This window comes from Talpa occidentalis, unplaced genomic scaffold (assembly GCF_014898055.3).
Source record: "Talpa occidentalis isolate TD23 unplaced genomic scaffold, MPIMG_talOcc4v2.1 talOcc4.7, whole genome shotgun sequence".
Taxonomy (NCBI): domain Eukaryota; kingdom Metazoa; phylum Chordata; class Mammalia; order Eulipotyphla; family Talpidae; genus Talpa; species Talpa occidentalis.
In genome coordinates, this window is record NW_023605083.1 from 14,311,515 (window position 1) to 14,333,679 (window position 22,165).

Consider the following 22,165-nt stretch of genomic DNA (forward strand, 5'->3'; position numbering starts at 1 on the left):
GACAGAGAAGCTGAGAAGCAGCAGAACAAACTCCAGAGAGCTCAGATAGAGTGAAGGCTTGCTGGGGGCTGGGAGGCCTGCCAGCCTCCCAGCCCCCCAGCCAGCACCCCTGCCTGCCATATGCCTGGTGAACCCCAATAAAAGACCTGCAAAAACCCACTAAGGACTCTGACTCCTTTACCCGGTCTGCATGGGATCAGAAAACCTGCTCTGTGTCCAGTCCTGCCCTTACAATTGGCGTAAGTCGGCAAGATCCCTGTAGACAGGTATTGGAGCCCTCCGAAGACCTGGAGGGACTAAGGAGAACAGACTGTCTGCCTGTGACGACGTTGGAGGCGCCATGGTGGCACAGAAGGTGGACAGTGTCCAGGATCTACCGGATAAGACCTCGCCTGGAGAAGGAAAAGGAGATGCCCAAGAGAACCAGCCAACGACACCTGAAAGGACCAGCCAATGACCCCTGAGGCAGCAGAATCGTCGGGGCGGATGGACCGCGATTCAGAGCTCGCCAGTGTTGACGCAGGGAGAGGCCAATGGACTTCAACTGATGGACATGGACTTATAAACTTGGACTGACAATCCCGCCAGAAGGCGGAGGACCTTTGCAGGTTATGTTTTCTTTTTTTTTTTTTTTTGAGAATCTGGGGGTGGCCAGTGGGCCTAGATGGCCAAGAGCAGCCTGTTGTGCCCAGCAGCCTGGTGGAGGAGAAAAAGCCAACTGAGAAGGCAAAAGCTGGTGCTGATGCTAAGTTGAGAAGCCCTAAGCGGCTGTTAAGCAGCCTGGGTATGCTGAAGCCCTGTGAGTCTCGTAAAATCACCTGTGGGTGATGCCCTGCTCATTCATGAGTGAGGGTGAGGAGCTGAGGAACCCGTCCTTGGGGGACGATGGGGAATGTGGCTTGGGGTGGAGTCCAAGCCGAATGTAGAGTTTTGATCCCCAACCCATGTGCTTATGCAGTGGGTTGGCTTGAGTGCAGGGGTCTGCGAGTCGCATTGGTGGCCATGAAGACCAAGTGTTGGAGCGACTGCAGACAGAAACCCTGAGGATTGGCGATTACCCCCAACAGAATAAAATTGCCAATCCCAGAGCTAGTGCATCCTGGTGGTAGATGCTGTGTGTGCCTTGTAGCCGAGACTACAGCCAGAGAAGCCAGGAAGCCTGACGGCTCCTGGTGTGATATAGTAGATGCCGTAAGTGATTCCCCTCCCTCGTATGCACAGTGCCTTCGGCAGCAGATTTGGTGGCTCATCTGCTGGTACCAATAATTGTCTTTTGCACTAGGTTGGTGCCCTGCCTGGACTTATTTGTGTTCTGTTGTATTTTGTTATATTTGATGTATTTGCTTTTGTGGGCCATGGCTGCATTGTTTGTTTGCTTAGAAAATTGTATATATATGTATAGACTATATGGCAGAAAACCCTGAGGGGGTGGACTGTAGGGTAAAGAAAATATCAGGCTTTTCTGCCCTCCCGCCATCAGGATAGATGATGGATCCTTGAGGTCCTGAATGCATGCCTGATGGCGGGCACCTGGAATAGGGTGTGGGCATAGGTAGATGGGATTCAGCTGAGCTAAGACTGCTTTTAAGGGCGGCGTCACGGGGACGCCAGCAGCAGCAGTAGAAGCCGACGCAGAAGCCGAAAGAGAAGCCGAGAAGCAGCAGAACGAACGCCAGAGAGCCCAGATAGAGTGAAGACTTGCTGGGGGCTGGAAGGCTGGCAGGCCTCCCAGCTCCCAACCCCCCAGCCAGCACCCCTGCCTGCCATATGCCTGGTGAACCCCAATAAAAGACCTGCAAAAAACCACTAAGGGGGCCTCCCCGGTGGCGCAGTGGTTGAGCGCTGGGTTGCGAAGCTGCCCGCGGCCTCTGCGGCGCCGGTTCAATCCCCGGCTGCTCCCCGGCCACCAGAGGAGGATCCCACATGGCGCGCAGACCTCTCCTGCCGCCCGCTGCTCCCCTCAGCAGTGCACTTCGGTCCTTCTGCCTGCTCTGCTCCCCGCTCTGGCTCTGGTGAATTCTCTCACCCTCCCACGCTTCTGACTGTACCCAGTGCATGTATAAACAAAAAACAAACAAACAAACAAAATAAATAAATAAAACATGCCTCTATAAAAAAAAAAAAAAAAAAAAAAACCACTAAGGACTCTGACTCCTTTACCCGGTCTGCATGGGATCAGAAAACCTGCTCTGTGTCCAGTCCTGCCCTTACACATACTAAGAATCATCATTTCCAAGGACGTTTCATATGGATTTTGTCATTTTACACTTAAAATAATACGGCATGTGATAAAATTGAGCCTCTATGGGCAGCATCTGCCACATGGTCTTGTAAATCTTCCTTCATTATGGACACCTGGGCTCAGACAGCATGTGTAATGCGCATAGGTGGGCCTGGAAAGGAAGGAATAAAAGGACTACAACGTTATGAGACATGAGACTGAAAGGGAAAACGGGAGGGAAAGAAGATTTGTGATGGACCTGATCGTCCGTAGATAAACATGCTCCCACATCCAGCTATAGTAAATATCAGCACTGTGAAACCTATGGGGCTTTCTGTTGATGGTTCCACGTCCTGTGAATATAAGCCCAAGAGTGGGATTGCAGGGTGAAGTGCCAGCAAGGCATGAGGTAGGTTCACTGTGGATCTGGGCAGACGGTTAAAGGAGAGTCCTGAAGCCCTCAGTCGCTTTTTCAGGCTTTTAAAGATCTTTCTACACCATTTGTAGTGAGGTAATCAGGTACATGGGAGGACCCGGGTTGCCGAGAGGCTAACAGGCCTCCCAGCCCCCCACAATCTTCAGTTTTCCTGGGCTTTCTGGCCTTCTCTCGTGGTCTCTCTAAAGGTCTCTACTGCTCTCTGTTGCACAGACCTCTGCCCCCTCCCGTCCTCTGTTGCCTCCCCACCCTTATAGGCCAAGTCTCTGGGCTCAGGTGCACCCACCCACTCATGCATGCCCATTCTACACTCCAGATGTCTGCCATCAGGCTGGCATATAAGATCAATGATGCTAATTGATGGTGGAAGGGTGGAAAAAACCTGGTAACTTCCATTTACCCTACACAGGGTCATGAGATATTTCCATTTTAGTTTACTAAATTCAGATTGCTTTCCATAATCGTTGCATCAGTTCCCATTCTCAACAACAGTGTAAAAGAACTTTTTCTCTGCATCTTCTCCAACATTTGTTATTGAGGGTCTTTTTAATATGTGCCAGTCTCATGGGTGTGAAGTGGTAATTACATTTAGTTTGAATCTGCCTCTCATTAAAAGTGACATTTCTTTCATTTGTCTTTTGGACTTCTGGATAGCCTTTTTAGTAAATTGTCCATGTCTGCTGCCCATTTATTAACTATTACTTGTTTTTTAATTGTTGAATTGCATGGTTTTTTTATATATCATGGACATTAATCCATTATCAGTTATATTGTATGATTATTTCTCACTCTGCAGGGTCTACTTGTTTTACATTTTCTTTCATGTATAGAAGTTTTCTGACTTGAGGTAATCCTAATTGTTTATTTTTGTTTTTAATACCCTTGCCATAGGGCTTGAGTCACCCAGAATAACTTTATTGATGATAACATGGAAGATATCACCAACGTTTCCTTCAACATATTTTACTGTTGCAGGTCTCAAACTTTGTGGAAGGCAGCAGGTTTCTTGGGTATCTCACCCTGGTTTCAAGTTGTGTCTCATCTATAGAAAAGTTCAGGTGTTCTGACTCAACTCAGACTGCAGCTGTTCTGTGTTAAGAGCCTCAGCTACAAGCCAGTAGTCCTCACTCAGCCCCTCAGCAGCTCTCCAGCAATGCATCCTCTGTTATGGGTGCCTGCTCATGCTGCCAGGGCAGTCCCAGGTCTCAGGAGCCCAGATGTTGGCATGGGCCTGAGTCAATAGCTGTAGGGACCTCTGCACAGCAGCCCCTGCTCCCTCTTGTGGGTTGTACTTCCTGCTCTATTATCACTCCAAACAAAGTTCACTTCAAGTTTCTCCTACACTTTTCCTTCAGAAGATTCTCCTATTGTATGCTGTAGTCTGTTTTCCCCTCAGGGGATTTTTTTGCTTTATTTTACAGCAGTTTTGTTGTAGGTAGGTGGAGAAACTGAGAACTGTACCTTCACTGTGATTCTGTCTTGCTGGACTTTCAATGGCTTTTTTAACACAGTACATGAGAAAAGCAACTCTAGTCAGAAGCAAGATTAATGCTTATTTTGTGACTCATAACATGCAAAGCCTGTACACCAGTGAACAGCTGACCTAATTGGGGAAGTCCAATCCACCAAATTCTACCCTCACAGAAATCCAAACATGTTATATTTTCAATAACATTAAACAAATGCTTCATTAAAACACAAGATTAAAAACAAATGAACAACAAACAAAAAAGCCTTTTCACAATCATCTCATTAACATTTACTTTACTATATAGAGCAATCGAAAAAGGAAAATGGACCTAAAAGCTACGTCCACATACCATAGTAGGTCTTCAGTCATTACTGTAAGGCCAAAAGAGGTTCTGATGCAACTATGAGCATTTCCATTATAAGGGGAAAAAAAAAAACCTGTGTCATGGATGAAAACTGATTTGCCTCAAAGGTACACTCCTTATATTTCTCTGCAATGAATTATAATTTATTTGTAACTTTTATTAGCCAAAGCACATTTGTTTCCTAGAATCCTCTAGATTATTTTACATAAACAGGCTCACTTAAAGCAATTCTTACTCTAAAATTACTGAGCAATTTCAAGAAATAGCTGAAAAGTACAAAAAATTCAGTTCCATGTACTTATCTTTGACCATGATTACCTGCAGTTTGAAGAAAAATCTCAAAGTTAGTCACTGAGGATGGCAACAAGCAAAAACTTAACAGTTTCAGAATAGACATGTAAAACTCTCAGGATGACTATGGAAATAAATTGGTGTACAAAGAAATTTTTTATTCATAAGAAATGAATAATGGAATGTATCACTCAGATTGTAAAACAGTGTAATGGGGAAAAGTCTTATTACTTCTAGGTATAATAAAAGAAACCACAGATAATAAAAAAAAAAAAGGAAATCTCAAGAAAAGATTTTATAGGCCACATATTCCAACTAGCCTGATAATAATTTAGCATCTCTGAAAATCATCCTTACCTTTTATGGTATCAAAAACCTCCATCTTCAACAAATTTTCAATGAACTTCCAATTTTAAAATCCATTATGAACATAAGTGCAAAAATGTATAATACTTATAAGCACAACTGTATAATTCAGGTGATTTCATCATTCGTTTACAGTTAGCGACAACACAAATGAGTGTTTAAAAATTATTCCTAGAAACACATCATGGCTTTAAAAAGATGAATCACATCAGGTTGTTTCATGGACAATATGAAATCTGAGGTTCGTTTTCTGTTTTCCACTTGAGTGTGGTATAGAACATACACATAAGAGAAAAAAGCTACATTCTATGCTTCTTTATGTTACTATAATATAGAATATGACTGACAGAAGCAATTCAGAATTTATTTGCAAAGACTCTTCTCTCTCCACTGTAATCTTCACAAGATTCTTCAGTTCTCTCAGAATTAGGTTTGCATCTTCTCTTTTCTCTTCTCTTATTGAGTTAAGCTTATTTCCCATGATAAAATAAAAACTCCCCTAGTTGTAAAGAGGTTTATAAAAGTCATGGATATTTCTTTTTCCAGTTCACTTTTCCCTTGGTTCTGTAGTATCCAGCACCACATTTATAAAATTGGATTGGGAGTTGTTGTTGTTTTTTTTTTTTTTAATCTAAGAACTATTGATCCATGTTAAGAGGATTAAGCCACACAACAGTATATAGTTTATTAGATTAATATATATGTGTGTGTAACTATTTGGCCTGGGCACATAAAGAAATCACCTTTTCATGAAATACAACTATTAAAAAGCTTCACTATAATTTAAAACATTTCTAAGGTTAAAAACCTATCATATAAGTTGTTTTATTCTGATATTACAGACATTAAGTAATATGTTCTATAAAGTTAAAATTTTAACAAGTTTATATTAGTCCTTTTATTAATTCCTTTTAAAAGTATCACTGACAATTCCTTAAATCCCTAGGGTTACTGGTAGTTAATGTCTCCACAATTGAACATAAAGCTAGCTCAGAATGCTCCCTAGTAATTTTTTTTTTTTTACTAATTTTTTTTTTTTTATAGAGGCATGTTTTATTTATTTGTTTGTTTTTTTATTTATACATGCACTGGGTACAGTCAGAAGCACGGGAGGGTGAGAGAATTCACCAGAGCCAGAGCGGGGAGCAGAGCAGGCAGAAAGACCGAAGTACACTGCTGAGGGGAGCAGCGGGCGGCAGGAGAGGTCTGCACGCCATGTGGGACCCTCCTCAGGTGGCCGGGGAGCAGCCGGGGATCGAACCGGCGCCGCATAGACTGAGGGCAGCTTCGCAACCCAGTGCTCAACCGCTGCGCCACCAGGGAGGCCCTCCCTAGTAATTTAAATTCCCATTCATTATGTCATCAGCTGGCCAAATAGCCAATGCAAAAAACAGTCATTTAAATATAAAATAAAAATTTAAATATGTCTAAATATGAAGAATGTACATAAGAGACCATACTATACTAGTCTTATAAAATTCTTAAAAGTAGAACAAAAATTAAACTACCTTCAAAGTTTCAAATTCAACAAAAGTAGAAACCAGGTAGATAAGAAAAACCACTATGTAAAACCACAATAAAATACCATTATATAATCCCCCAGGGAGGCTATAATCAAAAAGACTGACAATAACAAGGGTTGGTAAGGAACTCAAGAAATTGGAACATTCTTTCATTACTGGTGGGGATGTAAAATGGTGCTACTGTGCAAAACAGTCTGACAGTTTCTCAAAAAGTTAAACATAGTTACTCTGTAACCCAGCAATTCCACTCCTCAGTTTATATGTAAGAGAGGTGAAAATACATACATACAAAACATGTGCACAAATGATCATAGAGGCATTATCCATAAGAGCAAAAAGATGAAAACAGTAATGTCTATGAACTGATGAATGGATAAACAAAATGTGATACATAATACAATGGAGTATTATTCAAATAAAAAGGAATGAAGTGCTGATACATGACACAACATAGATAACTCTTTAAAATATCATGCTAAACAAAAAAAAAGCAATTACAAAAAAAACCAATAATGTCAGATTCCATTTGTATGAGATGGACAGAATAAGTAAATCTCTAGAGGCAGAAAATAGACTTATGGTATCTAGGGCTGGGAAGGATGTAGCAATGGGAAAGCCATGATTAATACATGGTGTTTCTTAGTGAGGTAATGAAAACATTTTAAAATTGATTGTAGTGGATATTTACATAATTATGAATATATTAAACACCAGTGAATTATATACTAGAAATGGGTGAATTTAAAATTATGCAAATTATAGCTCAAAAAAGATCTCTTTTAGATCATCAATGTGAGCAGTTTAATGTCCAGGCATCCACCTTTACTCCAATTAGTCAAACTACCCCTCCCTAACGATCACACACTGGAAGTTCATTATCTGAAAAAGGTGACTCTCAATCAGAGATTGGACACAGGTATATACAGAGAGGGAGCAGAAAAAGAGGGGCAGAAAACTGAAACCAGATTAAAGTCTGAATACTGAGCCATATGACATCCAGATTCTTTCTCCACTTCCTTCTTCCATTTTATAATCTCCAAGAAGGAAATTAGCAGTTCACTCTTTGCAGAAACAAAAAAACCTATACGTTGTAACATTTCAAAATTTCCCAGATATAATGTATGGCACATCTCCTTATCCTACAGTACAGCTTTCCTGAGCCAAATATTCATATACTCAACTGCTTATTCAACATCTCCATTTGAATATCTAATGGGCATGTAAAGTGAACATATCTAAAACAAAACTAATCTTCCTCCAATCTATTCCAGTTACATCCTTTGCCAGTTGATTAAGTGGCAATGCCATTTACCCACTGAAGTGCAACCAACCCATACCGGGTAGGTTCATTACCAGTTCTAGCAGTTGTTGATGTCTTCATGCTCTCCGCTGTTCTACCTGCTCTCCATCGCACTCCACAGCACTCCTCCACAGTCTCCCGCACACCTACATCCTCTCCACTGTGCTCCTCCATCCTCAGCACCGCGCCACAACACGCCACGCCATTTGGCCGAGTGTGCATGCGCGGTGGGAGGGCAGAAAAGCCTGAAGCTTTCCCCCCTACTTACCCCACAATCCACTTCCTCAGGGTTTTCCACCATACAATCTATATACAAATATATACAAGTTTCCTTTAACAAACAAGCACTGCAGCCATGGCCCACAAAAGCAAACAGTATACATCACAATATAACTAAGTTCAATTCTCCTATGGGCAGAAAGATAAACAAGTTATTGGTACAAGCAATGGGAGATTCCCTCCCATCTGGCAATATACACGCCAATTTTGTGTCCGAAGATAATACTGTAGCTGGCATCAGTGGCCTTCCAGGTCGCGAGTACCACACTCACTTTGCCAGCAAAGACACGTCAGAGGGCTCTACATGTAGCAAAAGTGGAGCGCTCATAATAGGCCACAAAGTCATCACGAATGTCCCCTTTAGGATTGCCTTCTGATCTGCCACCCCAGGGTGGGTAACACGCACCCAAGGTGTTATTTGTAAATTGGCCTCCAGGCCACAACCCCAAGTGTAGGCTATCAGGGCCACCCAGTGCATGTGGAGAGCCTTCACAGTCCAGGGCCATTCCCAGGCCACAGTCTGCGCCGGGTAGGCAATAAGATGTTGCCCTGCTGTCCAAATCCAGGCTTTAACAAAATGTCCAAAGTTTGTGTCTGCAATTGAATGGGAGCAGCCGCAAGATGCAGCAACGCCTCCACGGAAGCCAGGCCGCCTTTCCTGCCCCTCGCATTTAGTATTCGTAGCAGGTCCCACATAGGGTGCTAGAACTGCCATGAGGGATCCAAATGAGGATGAGGGAACACTCTTTAATACCAAGTCTCTCATCCCTGCTGTGAAACGCTCGTTGTCAGGACCACCAAGTATTCACACTGAACATGGCCTGCCGCATACCCAATTCCCAAAGTACCTGTATGAGCTCAGCAAACGTCTGCCATCTGCTCACTGTCTCCTGCACATCTCCTGCATCAGCCCATACTGTTCATATGGCAGCCATGATCCATTCCAGCAGGGTATGATGGCCCTGGCCATCCGCCGGCTGTTCTGCAGCCTCTTGTCTCAAGGATGGGTGTAAAGTCACTGAGGCCTGTCTCTCCATCTCTTGTGCCAAGCACAAATGATCCCATCCACCCCCAGGTCCCACAAACCTAGCAGCCAAGCTGCCAAGGGTTCCCCCGGTTTCTGGTGGAACTGTTTGCCCAAGTCCACCAGCTCCACCTGGGTGTATGGTCGGTATGCAGTAAATTTTGTCATTTGTGGTGGCCCAGCAGCCTCACCCCCTGGGGCCATGGGCTGCTGTCGCTTCATTTTCTGAGTCACCACCAGATGGGCCCAGAGCATGGGACCAGCCTCCTCCTCCTCTCCAGAGCTGTCCGGCATCTCCAGAGTCACAAGTTGGTTTGCCACTACTGGCTGAGACTCAGGCAAAGGGCCAGCCTCCCACTCCTCTCCTGAGGAGTCTGGCGTCTTCCGAATGGTGGGTCGGTTTCTCCAAACTTCCTCCAGAATCCTCAAACATTGTTGCAATTTCCACATCTCTTGCCGCATCTCATCCCACAGGTGCTGGATTCTGGATCGCTTTTTCTGCCTAGACTCTCGCAGAGCTGTGAGAAACACCCATCCCACAGCCCTACCACCTCGCCGGCAATGTATCCACCCAGGGTCTCTTCTATTTTGTATAGGGCCTGTTCCAACTGCCCCGGGGATCCATCCACCTCTGGCCACTCCTGGGGAGGTGCCCACTGGGAGAAGAGGCTGGCCACTGAGTACCACCTGCTCCTGGCCGGCCACCTGGCAATCCCTCCCCAGGTTTCAGAGGGTTCCATACCCGTCTGCACCGAGCTGTCCTGCTTTGAACCATCCTGCCGTCTACACCAAATGCAGCGCAATCAACTCATACCCGGTAGGTTCATTACCGGTTCTAGCAGCCGTGTTGGTGCCCTCATGCTCTCCACTGTTGGTACCCGCACTCCGCCCGCCCGTCCAGTCTCCGGCGCACCTCCCTTGTCTCCACTGCGCTCAGGCCTCTGCGCTCAGGCCTCTGCGCCACGCCATGCAGGTTAGCCAAGTGCACATGCGCAGTGGGAGGGCAGAAAAGCCTGAAGCTTTTCCCTCCTACTTACCCCACACCCATCTACTCAAGCCAAAATGTTTGGTATTATCTTTTACTCCCTACCCCCCCTCACAAGTCAGGTCCACTCAATCTGCAAATCCCATTAGTTCTATCTTCCAAAATACATAAAATCTGGTGGCCTCCTCTACCACTCACTGCCTTGGTCTAAAACAACATCATCTCTCATCGCAAAGAGCCTCGTATAATGTTCTCTAAAGAGTATTCAGAAAATTAATTACAAAAGACTTTCAAACCCCCATAAATCTGGCTACTATCCTATATACCTACTAGTCCCTCTTGCTCATTCCATTTCAGTCATAATGGCCCACTTGCTACTCCTCAAACACACTCACATCTCATGGTCTTTGCATTTTCTATTCCTTCTATGTAGAATGCTCTTTCCTCCGCAGATCACATTGTTTCATCCCTTTCAAGTAACATCTTATTAAATCAACCATTTAGGACCACTACCATAAAAGGGTAAACATCCTGTTCCATCACTCATTACCTCCCTAGTCCACTTTTTTCCTCTCCACAGGGTTTACCATCCTTTGTTTCATTTAATATGTGATTCTTCCCGACTAAAGCGTCAATTTCAAGAAGGAAGAGACATTGTTTTATGTATTGCTGTGTCTCAATCCCCCAGAAGCATGCCTGACAATCTCAATAAACATTTACTAAATAAACAAATGACACAATAGACCTAAAACAGGGAATAAGATGCTATAAAAATGCTACCGAAAACAAGAACTAGCAAAACTTAAAAAGAAAATATTCCACTAGATGATTAGAAAATAAATCAAGTAAATCTCCCAAGGAGCAGTAAGAACAAAAAGATAGACAACAGAAAAGCAAAGAAAGAAAAAACACGAATCCAGTTGCTCTGACAACTGAATAATAAGCCTAAGAAATAAAGAAAAAAGCTGGGTGAGGAAATTAGGAAAAAATAATACCAAAGATTTCCTCAAAACGAAGAATGTGAAGCTCCTAACCAAAATGGTCATCAAATGCCCTGCACACTGAATAAAAAAGATTATACAAAGAAATACTGTTTCTCTTTGATGTTATGAAACGTCAGTGTGAAATCTACAGCATAAATAAGGTGGTGGCTTCACAAATAACAAAGAAAAAAGACACCAAGTTATTTGTATCCCTGGAATACAGCTGTGCCACAGGCCAGGAGAAAGAAAATCTCAGAAGGATGTGATAATTTCTTGAAGACAGACCCTATAATTTGTGAAATTGATTTCCTCCAAGGTTTATAAATGTACACTACCACCAGGAAGGTATAGGAATTTTTAACACCATCCTCATCAATGCTCAGTGCTATCATTTTCATTAATCTTAGTATTATGAGCATTACAGTCGTTCTTACACTGTAATGAAGTTAATTTTCATGTATTTGTTGTCCATCTGAAATTCTTTTTTCATATCTTCTTTGATATCCTTGATTGTTTTCACAAAGATTTTCTCCTTTTTATTACCAAAGAAGGGATTTAGGTACAGAGATAGATATGGAGATAATGATATATTTGCATTTTGATGTATTTTCTCTTTTGATAATTTGCAGGTGCTTTGCTTGTGTGACTTTAATTTTTTTTTTTTTTAGTCAAAGCTATAAATCTACTTTTTCTGATTTTACTCCTCTGCTTTTATGATTAGTAGTCACACTGTACTCAGGGAACAGAAAAATATTAATCTACATTTTCTTTTTAGTTTATCACCATGTTTAATATTTCACTCTTTTTAATCTAAATGGAACTTATTTTAGAATATAAAATAAGAATATAATTTTGTTTTCTCCCAAACAGCTAACCAATTGTCTCAACACAATTCACTAAATCCTTCTTGTCTTTACTGACTGAAAATGATATCTTAATATAGTAAATTACATAAATTTTATATATACATACATACATACATACACACACACACACACACTTTACAAGCCTACCACAGCCTTTCTTTACAAGAATTTATTTTGGGGATTTTAATTTTAGTAGAAAATATAGAGAGATTTATTTGAAGAAAATTACCACTTTCAATCAAAAGTGAATAACTGCCCTCAAACTTTCAAAATATTCCATGATAATTAACTGCTCAAATTGGACAGATTTTTAAAATTGGGGGTAAAATTATTTACACGAGAAAATGTTCAAAGAAACCAAATATTAAATATAAATATATGCCACCCAAAAGATACTTTTAAATTTTATTATAGAGTGAAACTTTCTCTGACCTTAACTTACTAACTGGATTTGATTGATTGATTGATTGATTGATTTTATTTTAAAAGAGTAGGTTTATTAGGGGAAAATAAGAGAAAGGAGAACACAGCACCTGCATAGACACAGGCAGGCAGTTTGGAATAAGAGTTGCCTGGATTTTATATACACATACACACACACACACACACACACACACTCTATAAAAGAATGAGAAAGTATACCTCAAATTCTTTTCTAAGACGTTCCTCTCGTTGCGTACTTAATTCAAGTTCACTTGTTTGTCGCCGTAAAAGGTCAGAGCAGTCCATGTGTTCTCCTTCTAATTTTTCTACTTTCTTGTGCATACTTTGTACAGCACTATCTTGTTCCTGGAAAATAATTCACTTTGGCATCAATAAAGTCTAGACATCAACAATGACTGAAATTGTTCTATAGAAGATAGTAACTAAACATGTGCTTCAACCAAAATAATTGGTTAATTAATATAGACAAGAGAGACACAGATATTTTCCAGCAACATTTCAGTATATATATGTGTGTGAGTGTTCAAAAAGTAGTACTGGAATTTCACAATTTAAAAAATCTGGTTTATACATATTACAATTGAATATTTATAAAGCACACTATACCATTAAGATAGTTCAAGTGACTACATAATGCTGTAGTTCATATGCCATACATAACATCTTCCCCCTCATTAAAATTTTTAAGTATTTAGTAATACAAATATATATATGGCTTCTTTGTGTGATAATTATTAGCTTCAATGCTTAATAATTAATTGCGAGGTTTTTATGTGAGTTCATGGTACTTTATGCTTATAGCTCTTAAAGTTGCATCCACTAGATGGCTGTGTCTCATTTCTTCAGTTTTCAAATCTTTGCTGTACTGTTGAAAGAAAAATGTCAGGAACTCGTCTTAACTCTCTCAATCTCCTTACCCAGCTAAACTTGTAAATCTGAGTTGAATTTAATGGAAACATAAATTTAATGGAAACATCAAGTTAGCACACCTAAATCAAAGGTTTTTTCCACAGTAACTAAACCAGATTCACCATTCTCACTAAGGTCTTCACCAGGACAGTATACATACTTCCAGGTATCCCTAGACACTCACAAGTATCACAAGAATCTGGGTGAGAATGTAGCAAGCACCAAATATAATTTTCTATAAAAGATCCTAATTTTGGAAAGTACCCAGTAGTAGAGTCATGGTCAAAACATAAGGAAAAATGTTAATGTAATTTCTTCTTTCTACATCTCCTCATTCACAAGATAATATTCTATAGCTGGCTATACATGAGCTCAAGAATTATTTTCTTTGGGTAATGGAATGCACAGAAGTCATCTACTTTCACATTTTCAATCATTTTCAGGGGAGAATAATTTTTTTATTGAGGTAACACTGGTTTCACAACATTGTATGTAAATCAGAGACACAGGATCACATCTCATGTTTTCTCTAAACCATCTCAGGCAAGAACAAAGCTGGATACCAGAGAAAAGTGTGCCTATGACCAGCATATAGCACTTGCAGCTTTTAAAATGACACCGTGGATATAGGAACAAATTATATTACAAACAGCTTTATATAATCTAATTTCATACATGAAAACACTCTTAAGACCATTAAGCATTATACAAGCATAAGATACTATTATTCTACATGATAGTACCCTTCCTTCAAGCAGTCAAAAGTGCTAGTATTAATTCAAATTCAGTGTTAAATTATATGCCTTCTTGACTTATGAATACATAAACTCCATCTTTCAATCATACACTTAGAATACTATGTATGCTTTAAAATAAACAAACAGCAATTTACAAAGTTAGTTTCAAAAAACCCAATTTGAAATAAAAGCAAATTAAAATCTACAACCAAAAGATGGTTGTAGTTGGTAGCAAATTATTTCACATATGTATTAAATAAAGTAAAAGAAATCACTCAGGAAGTTTCATGAAATTTGTAAGAAAATCTGACATGTTTCCCATTCTATTTATTATTGATAAATAGTACAGAAAGAAAACATACAATCATTTGAGACACTATTACACAAAAGAAGGTGCCAATCATCCCACGCTAAATTTAATTTAATTGTATAAAAAAGAACAAATGGAAAATGAGTGGCTAATCAGTTAGGATTTGTTATGTTTATTTTGGTGAGCTTTTTAGCTTTATAACGCTCAACCTATACTGAATATTATTTACCAAATAGCTTTCATTAAATGAAAGTCTTTCAAGATGTACGTGAAATGCTGACCTAACAATCACAGTTTCAATGCAGAGGTGAAGCACTCACTAATATTATGTGATAATTACTATACATTCTTGGATATGGATGCAAGCAGGCACATGTGCACAGGTACACACATATAATTTTTATAGAAAAAACTAGTTTTCTCAAATATTGGAAATTTTTATTCTATTCACATACCCAAGAAACTTATATTACATAATTAAGTGATTATAACTCATTAAAAATGATTTTCTTATGTTACACTCACTTAGCATTTATTGCATAAAGACTTTACATTTTATCTTTTTTATATTTGGCTGCATTAAACTGACTAGTATTTTATATAATTTTGGACCTACATTCATGAGTACAATTGACTATAATTATCTTTTCTTGTATTCTTGTGAGTTTAGTATCAAAATTTGTCAGTTTGGTATATTATTGAGATTTTTCCATTCTCTGGCAGAATTTATATGAAACTAAAATTTATTGTTTTCTACTTGAATGTTTCTTTTTATTGCTTGGTGAAGCAATACAAGATCTGAAATTTTAAGATCTGAAATTTTAAAGATCTGAAATTTTGACACTGACGTAATCAAGTTTTGGAGGAGAGGGGAGGTTATTTATATAAATATATATAAGGATATAAACACATATGTAATATATACAGTATGCATATATAAATATGTAAATATCTATAAATGTGCACATATAAATACATTTAACATGTGTTAATTAAATTTTCTTCTTACACCTATGCTCTAGTGCCAGGACCAGCTGAGGACATGCATTCTATAGCACAGAAATCTTTTTTTTTAATTTATTTTTTACACCGTTGTTCATTTTTAAACAATATTTGCTTCCGCCCCCCCAGGTGTAGGTCCCCATAGAATTTCCTTCGCCAATGCAACCCTGCACCATCACCACTGTCCCCTGTATAGCACAGAATTCTTATTCCCATTTGACCTACTCCAGTGAGCTGGTGGCTGGTCACCCTGCACTTCTATTTAGGACCATCATTTCTACCAAGTACAGTTTTCCTACTATCAAATTTTATAGATCTAAATTTTGTTTGTTTCTATGGACAGTGTGTTTCAATAAGGTACAAATGACATTAAATGTTATGATAAAGTTAAGGACATCTGTCAATTTTTAGCAAACAATAAATTTAATACTACTTAGATTTGATCGCTACCAGTTTTTTAATGTTTTTATTAGTTTTACCAGTGGATTTTTTTCTATTTAAATATTTTCCCTTTTCAAATGAATAACTATAAGAAAGTGAAAATCAAAATTAACAAAAAACTATGAACCAGAGACACTCTATGGGGGATGGGGGGCGGGGAAAGGAGGGATTGGGGTCAAAATAAGGGGGTTGCAATTGTATGGGGAATATAAAAATAAAATTTACTTTAAAAAATAAAATAAAATAAACAGAGTAAGAAATATAGATCTAAAAGCAGTGGGACTAATCCCGCCTTTCACATGGAAAAAAAAAATTAAAAAAAAATATTTTCCCTTTTCAAAGATTTTTACTCAATAAATTTACTTGATACAATTTTTTCCAGTTTTAATTTGTGCCTATAATTGCAGTCCATGCACAGAGATGATATAGTACAATTGAATTTGTGTAAAAAATAAAAACACATGAAAATATATACATATTATCATATATAGGCTATATAGCTATAAATGACAAATATGCAGATAGATATAGACATAGCTACAGATACAAGTTTATCTATGAGAAAACTGTGAACAAATGTCCACAGATACTCTAGGTCAATACCATTTACCAATCTTAAAACTTCTTTTAATTCCTAACCAATTCATTGACTCAATGGCACATCTTTCCGAAGAATGCACTGCCTATGTTCTTGACCCCTTAGATCAAAAATGTATAGTCTAAAAGTCATTATACTTCAAAATCTTCATTGTGACAATGTATAATTTCAACTAAATTGCTTCTTCTAGGGAAAATGATGAGTAATATTTCATGTATGAGCCACACTTAGGAATTGGAGGTTCTAAAGTAGTTGCTACAGTAATATGAGTAGTTTCCACAGTAATATGAGAGTCTTAAATGTGTGTCTTCAAATCACTTTAAAATCAATTTCAGGGCCTCCCTGGTGGTGCAAGAGATTAAGGCACAACCTATGAAGCAGTCTGCAGCTTTTGCAACACGAGTTCGATACCTGGACGGCCAGGGAGCTACCCACATGGCGCAGCAGACCTCTCCTTACTCACCCACTGCTCCCCTCAGCAGTGTACTTTGGTCAATCTGCCTGTTCTGTTCCCCACTCTGTCTCTGGTGAATCCTCTACCTCCTACACCTCTGGCCTGTACCCCAGCTCTTGTATGCATAAATAAATAAATCTTTAAAAAAATAAAATAAAATGAGTTTCAATTATTTTTCTATTTGAAGGGGTCAAACCTTTCTTGGTCTCAAAATGATGAAGTCAGGGCCTCCCTGGTGGCGCAGCGGTTGAGCGCTGGGTTGCGAAGCTGCTCGCAGCCTCTGCAGCGCCGGTTCGATCCCCGGCTGCTCCCCGGCCACTGGAGGAGGGTCCTGCATGGCGCGCAGACCTCTCCTGCCGCCCGCTGCTCCCCTCAGCAGTGTACTTCAGTCCTTCTGCCTGCTCTGCTCCCCGCTCTGGCTCTGGTCAATTCTCTCACCCTCCCATGCTTCTGACTGTACCCAGTGCTTGCATAAATAAATAAATAAATCTTAAAAAAAAAAAAGATGAAGTCAAAATATCCTATTTTTATAGACTGATCCAGTCTCTATGTAAAACCATATGGAGGTTTCTCAAAACATTAAAAATAGGTCTCCCATATGATCCAGGAATTGCATTCTTAAGTATCTACCTGAAGAATGCAAAAATACTAATTCAAAGATATCTGCACTCTTATGCTCACTGCATCACTATTTACAGTAGCCAAGTTATAAAACAGTCTAAGTGCCCAGCAACAGATGAGTGCATTAAGAAGATGTGGTATTTACACATAATGGACTACTTTTAGCTACTAACAAAAAAAAGATTAACTTACCATTTGCCACAACATGGATGGAACTGGAGATTATGCTAAGCAAAATAAGTCAAGAGAAAGACAAATACGGGATCATGTCACTTACATGTGAAGTATAGAGAAATAAAACAAAGGATCAGATAAAGCCAACCTTAAACTGCAGATTGAGGCTACCAGAGGGGGAGGAAAACAGAGGGAAGAGCAAATTGAGGAGGAAGCAAATGGACTATGTGCGCCTGGTGGTGGATGTGGTGTGGAAACACAACTGAAGGGTGTGAACCTATAGCTCTAAATCATATACAGTGTAAAACCAATGTTACCTCAGTAAAAAAAAATTTAATGTCTTATTCCTGTTAGTGTATAAACTGAAGATTATTTTCTTTAATTACTTCTATAAGCCATATATTTTACATCTTTAAAAAATGTAAGTATACTCCAAGTTGGTAATTTAACAACTGAGCCATGTGAAAATAGAAAAATATATTTATTCTAGGAATCCTATATTCAGAGAAAATATTCTGTCCCAATTAGTCCAGCTTCTATAACCAACTCAGACTTGCTTCCTCTTATTCCTCTCTGTAAAACTAAAACAGTATATCAGAAAGACATGTATATATATATATATATATATATATAAATAATCTCATTAAAATGAGGTTATTAGGTATTTTTAAAGTGCTTAAAACTCATTAGTATCTAAATGAAACTTTTCCTTTCCAGTTGATAGATTCATTTTTAAAGTTCAGGTAAAGATTTGCTGAAGAAGTGAGCAGCTGTCCAAAACAATTTCAAAATCAGAAAATCACAAAGACCCTTAGAGATTATTTAATCCATCACTTTCCAAATTCCTGTCTCCCAGCCCTACAATATTATACCAAAAAAAAGGGTTGGATTCCATTGTGAAGTAAGACATGAAATGCTATAACTTATTGATAGTTTGGAGACTCTCAGTGCATATTAATAGATTATAAATCATGAAAGTTCTACCATAAAAAAATGTTTTCTAACATGTTTGTTTAGACAACCTGTTTTAAAAAAAAAAAACAAAAACCAATAAGTACCCCACAGAACATCTGAAATATTCTGGAAAACAACTATACAGTTTACCTGTCTTCTTTTTAAGTCCAGTTTGACATCTCCACCATAGAATTGAATGTTCAAAATAATTTCTGAAATGTACTCACAAGATACTACCTAAATTGTATATGTTTTCTATTTTCTTTTATTTGCCTATTTCTTCTTTCTCTGTCTTCTTTTAGTCTATGTAAGTGAAGGGGCTACAAATTGAAAACAAACATTTTAAAGCCCAAAAGCCCATTTTCCCAATGCATACAAATAAAACGGTATAGAAACTCCACCCAGGATAGTATAGGGATGTAATAAATCTCAAAGGGAAGGCAGAACCTAGGATCACCTGCCGTATCAGCTAAGCATCTGCTGTCATGCCATCATTTACTGAGCCTACAGAAAAGTGGAATGACATACAGAAGCTAAGCCATCAAAAAGAAGTTTAGAGGGGAAAACAAACTAAGATGAAATGTAAGAACTCTGCTTCATAGCAAAAAGAAGATCTAGATAAAGTCATCTAAGTACCAGAAAGATGCAAAGAATGGCATATAATTATGCAAACATGCCAACTATGCAAAAGAAAAAATAACAAAGAAAGAAAGGAACAGATAGAAAAGATGGTCTGGGAGGGGGGCGGAGCAACATGGCGGCGAGGAGACGCTGCGAGTAAGATCTCCCATTAAAAAAAGTGAATAGGGAGGAAAAGCGGCAGGTCCCAGTGAGAACTGGGACACGGAAGATAAACGGGTGACTCCAGCAAACTGCCCGAAGAAGAAAGTGGCCATAAAAGAGGACTAGAAGGGAGGGAAGCGCAGAACCCTGCTCCCCTCCCCCGCCCACAGAGGCGGCACTCTCCGACCCGCAGAGAGGAGGAAACAACACACCAAAACGACCAACAAGAACAAACGACACAGCAAGCGGGACTGTGAGTGGAAAGGAACTATTGCAGCCACCACACCCCGTGAACGGGAGCTGAGGCGAACCCTGCAGGATTCGCCGCAGCGGCGAGCGAACGGCTCCGGGCGCCATTAGAGAAGAACAAAGACCCCGGGAGACGCGCACACAGCCCGGGCTGCCGGTAAGCTGGCGCGGAAACGCGGCACGCTCGGGGAGCTTGAAAAGCAAGTGCAGACCTGGATCGCGGCTGCCCAGGTCCCCGCGCCTGCGACCTAGGCTTGCGGGGAGACGACCTAGGCTTGCGGGGAGACGCGCGGAGGTCCTCACTGAGGTGAAGGTCCCTCCCTGAGTGAGCAGGAACCAGGCGCCCAGGCACGGGAGCGGTGCAAAAGGCGCCATTCCCGCGCCACTGAACTGGGCTACAGCCCGCATCCTGGAACTGAGGGCTTTGAACTGAGACCCGGGGCACGAAAATTCGGGGCGTGGTTTCTCCACGACGGTGGGGCACAAGGCAGACACAGCACCCCAAAGCATGGAGGTGTACCCTACCATTCCCGCTCTGTTCTCTGTCCCACGGGGTGGGGGGAGGCGAAAAACAGCCCCCCAAGGACAATAGGAGAGATCTCTGGCGCCACCTAGTGACCAGGAAAAAAAAAAAGTCACTAACACCCTATAAAACAGGACATTTCTTAAGACTGCTTGAAAAGGGCAGAAGGTTTCTGGAGGACCCAGTGGCCAGCCGGGAAGTTATTCCACGCCAGGCCCCTTCCGACCAGCAGTCTGAGCCCACAGAGGGAGCAGGCACCCACGTCTGGGGCAGACTGGGTGCGCAGAAGAGTGTGCCTGAAACCGGAGGCGCAGGGACTGCATCCCGCTTCGCCATTTGAGAACAGGGACATTTCTTCAGTAAAAACTGCCTAAAACCAGCAGAAAGCTCCCCCAGAAGACAGAGATGGCTCCTGGAAGAGCCAGAGGGGAGCGGAGAAGTTCACCCAAGATGTCAGTCAGTCCGAGCAACACAGTGTCCCAACGCATACGACAAATTAGAAAACAGACAGTAGGGAGTAGAAGAACCACACGCAACCTAACAACTCCTCAGGAAAGAAGCACACCACAAAAAGAAAACCACTCCCCAGATTGCAACGACAGCAACTTGGAAGAACTTCTGAGCCTTCCAGAAAGAGAATTTAAAATTGCCATGATTAAAAAAGTGATAGATCAGAAGAAGGAAATTGAGTCCCTAAAGAGGGAAGTAAGAGAAATGCAGGAGATCAAAGAATTAATGGAGGAACTAAAGAACTCTGGGAAAAGCAATGAAAGCAGAATAGATGAAATGGAAGAACGAATAAGTAATCTTGAAGACACAGAAATAAAAAGAACCAAAACAGAAAAGGAAAGAGAAGTACGAAGGAAAAAGAATGAAGAAAGACTTCGGGAACTATCTGACTCCATGAGGAAAGGAAATATAAGAGTTATAGGAATTCCAGAAGGAGAGGAGAGAGATGTAGGAACAGAGAAAATATTCATGGATATAATTGAAGAGAACTTCCCAAATGAGAAGAAGGAGCTGAAAATTGATATACAAGAAGCAAGAAGAACACCAAACTTCCACGACGAAAGGAAAAACACAGCAAGACACATAATAGTAAAGCTCCCAAGAATCCAGGACAAGGAAAAAATAATGAAGCTGACAAGAGGGAAGAAACAGATAACATTCAGAGGAAAACCAATCAGGCTGACATCAGACTTCTCTGAAGAAACACTACGGGCAAGGAGAGAGTGGAGGGACATAGTCAACAGACTCCAAGAAAACAGATGCCAACCAAGAATACTCTATCCCGCAAAGCTCTCTTTCCTCCATGAAGAAAGAATATGGACCTTCCCAGACAAAGAGAAACTCCGGAATTTCATTGCGACTAAACCCCCACTCCAAAAAATACTACAAGGAATCCTAAAGCCAGAACCTCAGAGGGACGAATAACAACGAAAGAAGACCAAAAAAAAAAAAAAAGTTATTAAAAGAATAAATAAATAAAATCAAAGGAAAGACAAACATAATGGCAAATACAGATGCTAACATATCAATATTAACTCTAAATGTAAATGGACTAAACTCTTCAATAAAAAGACACAGAGTTGCAGCCTGGATTAAGAAACAAAACCCAACCTTTTGCTGTCTCCAGGAAACACATTTAGCTACAAAAGATAAAAATAGGCTCAAAGTCAAAGGATGGAAAACAATCCTACAAGCAAATGGGCCAAAAAAGAAAGCAGGAACAGCTATACTTATATCAGATAAAACAGACTTCAAACTCAAAAAAATAAAAAGAGACCCCAATGGTCACTACATTATGATTAAGGGGACAATACTTCAAGAAGAAATAACACTCATTAACATATACTC

At 40.2% G+C, this 22,165-nt stretch overlaps 1 protein-coding gene across 7 annotated transcripts in view; it reads right to left on the reverse strand.

Moving 5' to 3' along the window:
* The window catches only part of CCDC171 (coiled-coil domain containing 171), a 255,246-nt gene that overhangs the window by 198,156 nt on the left and 34,925 nt on the right, over window positions 1-22,165 (reverse strand). For all 7 annotated transcript variants that reach the window (XM_037495466.2, XM_037495468.2, XM_037495465.2 and 4 more), the window contains exon 8: window positions 12,752-12,898. In XM_037495466.2, the coding sequence (XP_037351363.1) occupies window positions 12,752-12,898 (147 nt within the window). The remainder of the gene's footprint in view (window positions 1-12,751; window positions 12,899-22,165) is intronic.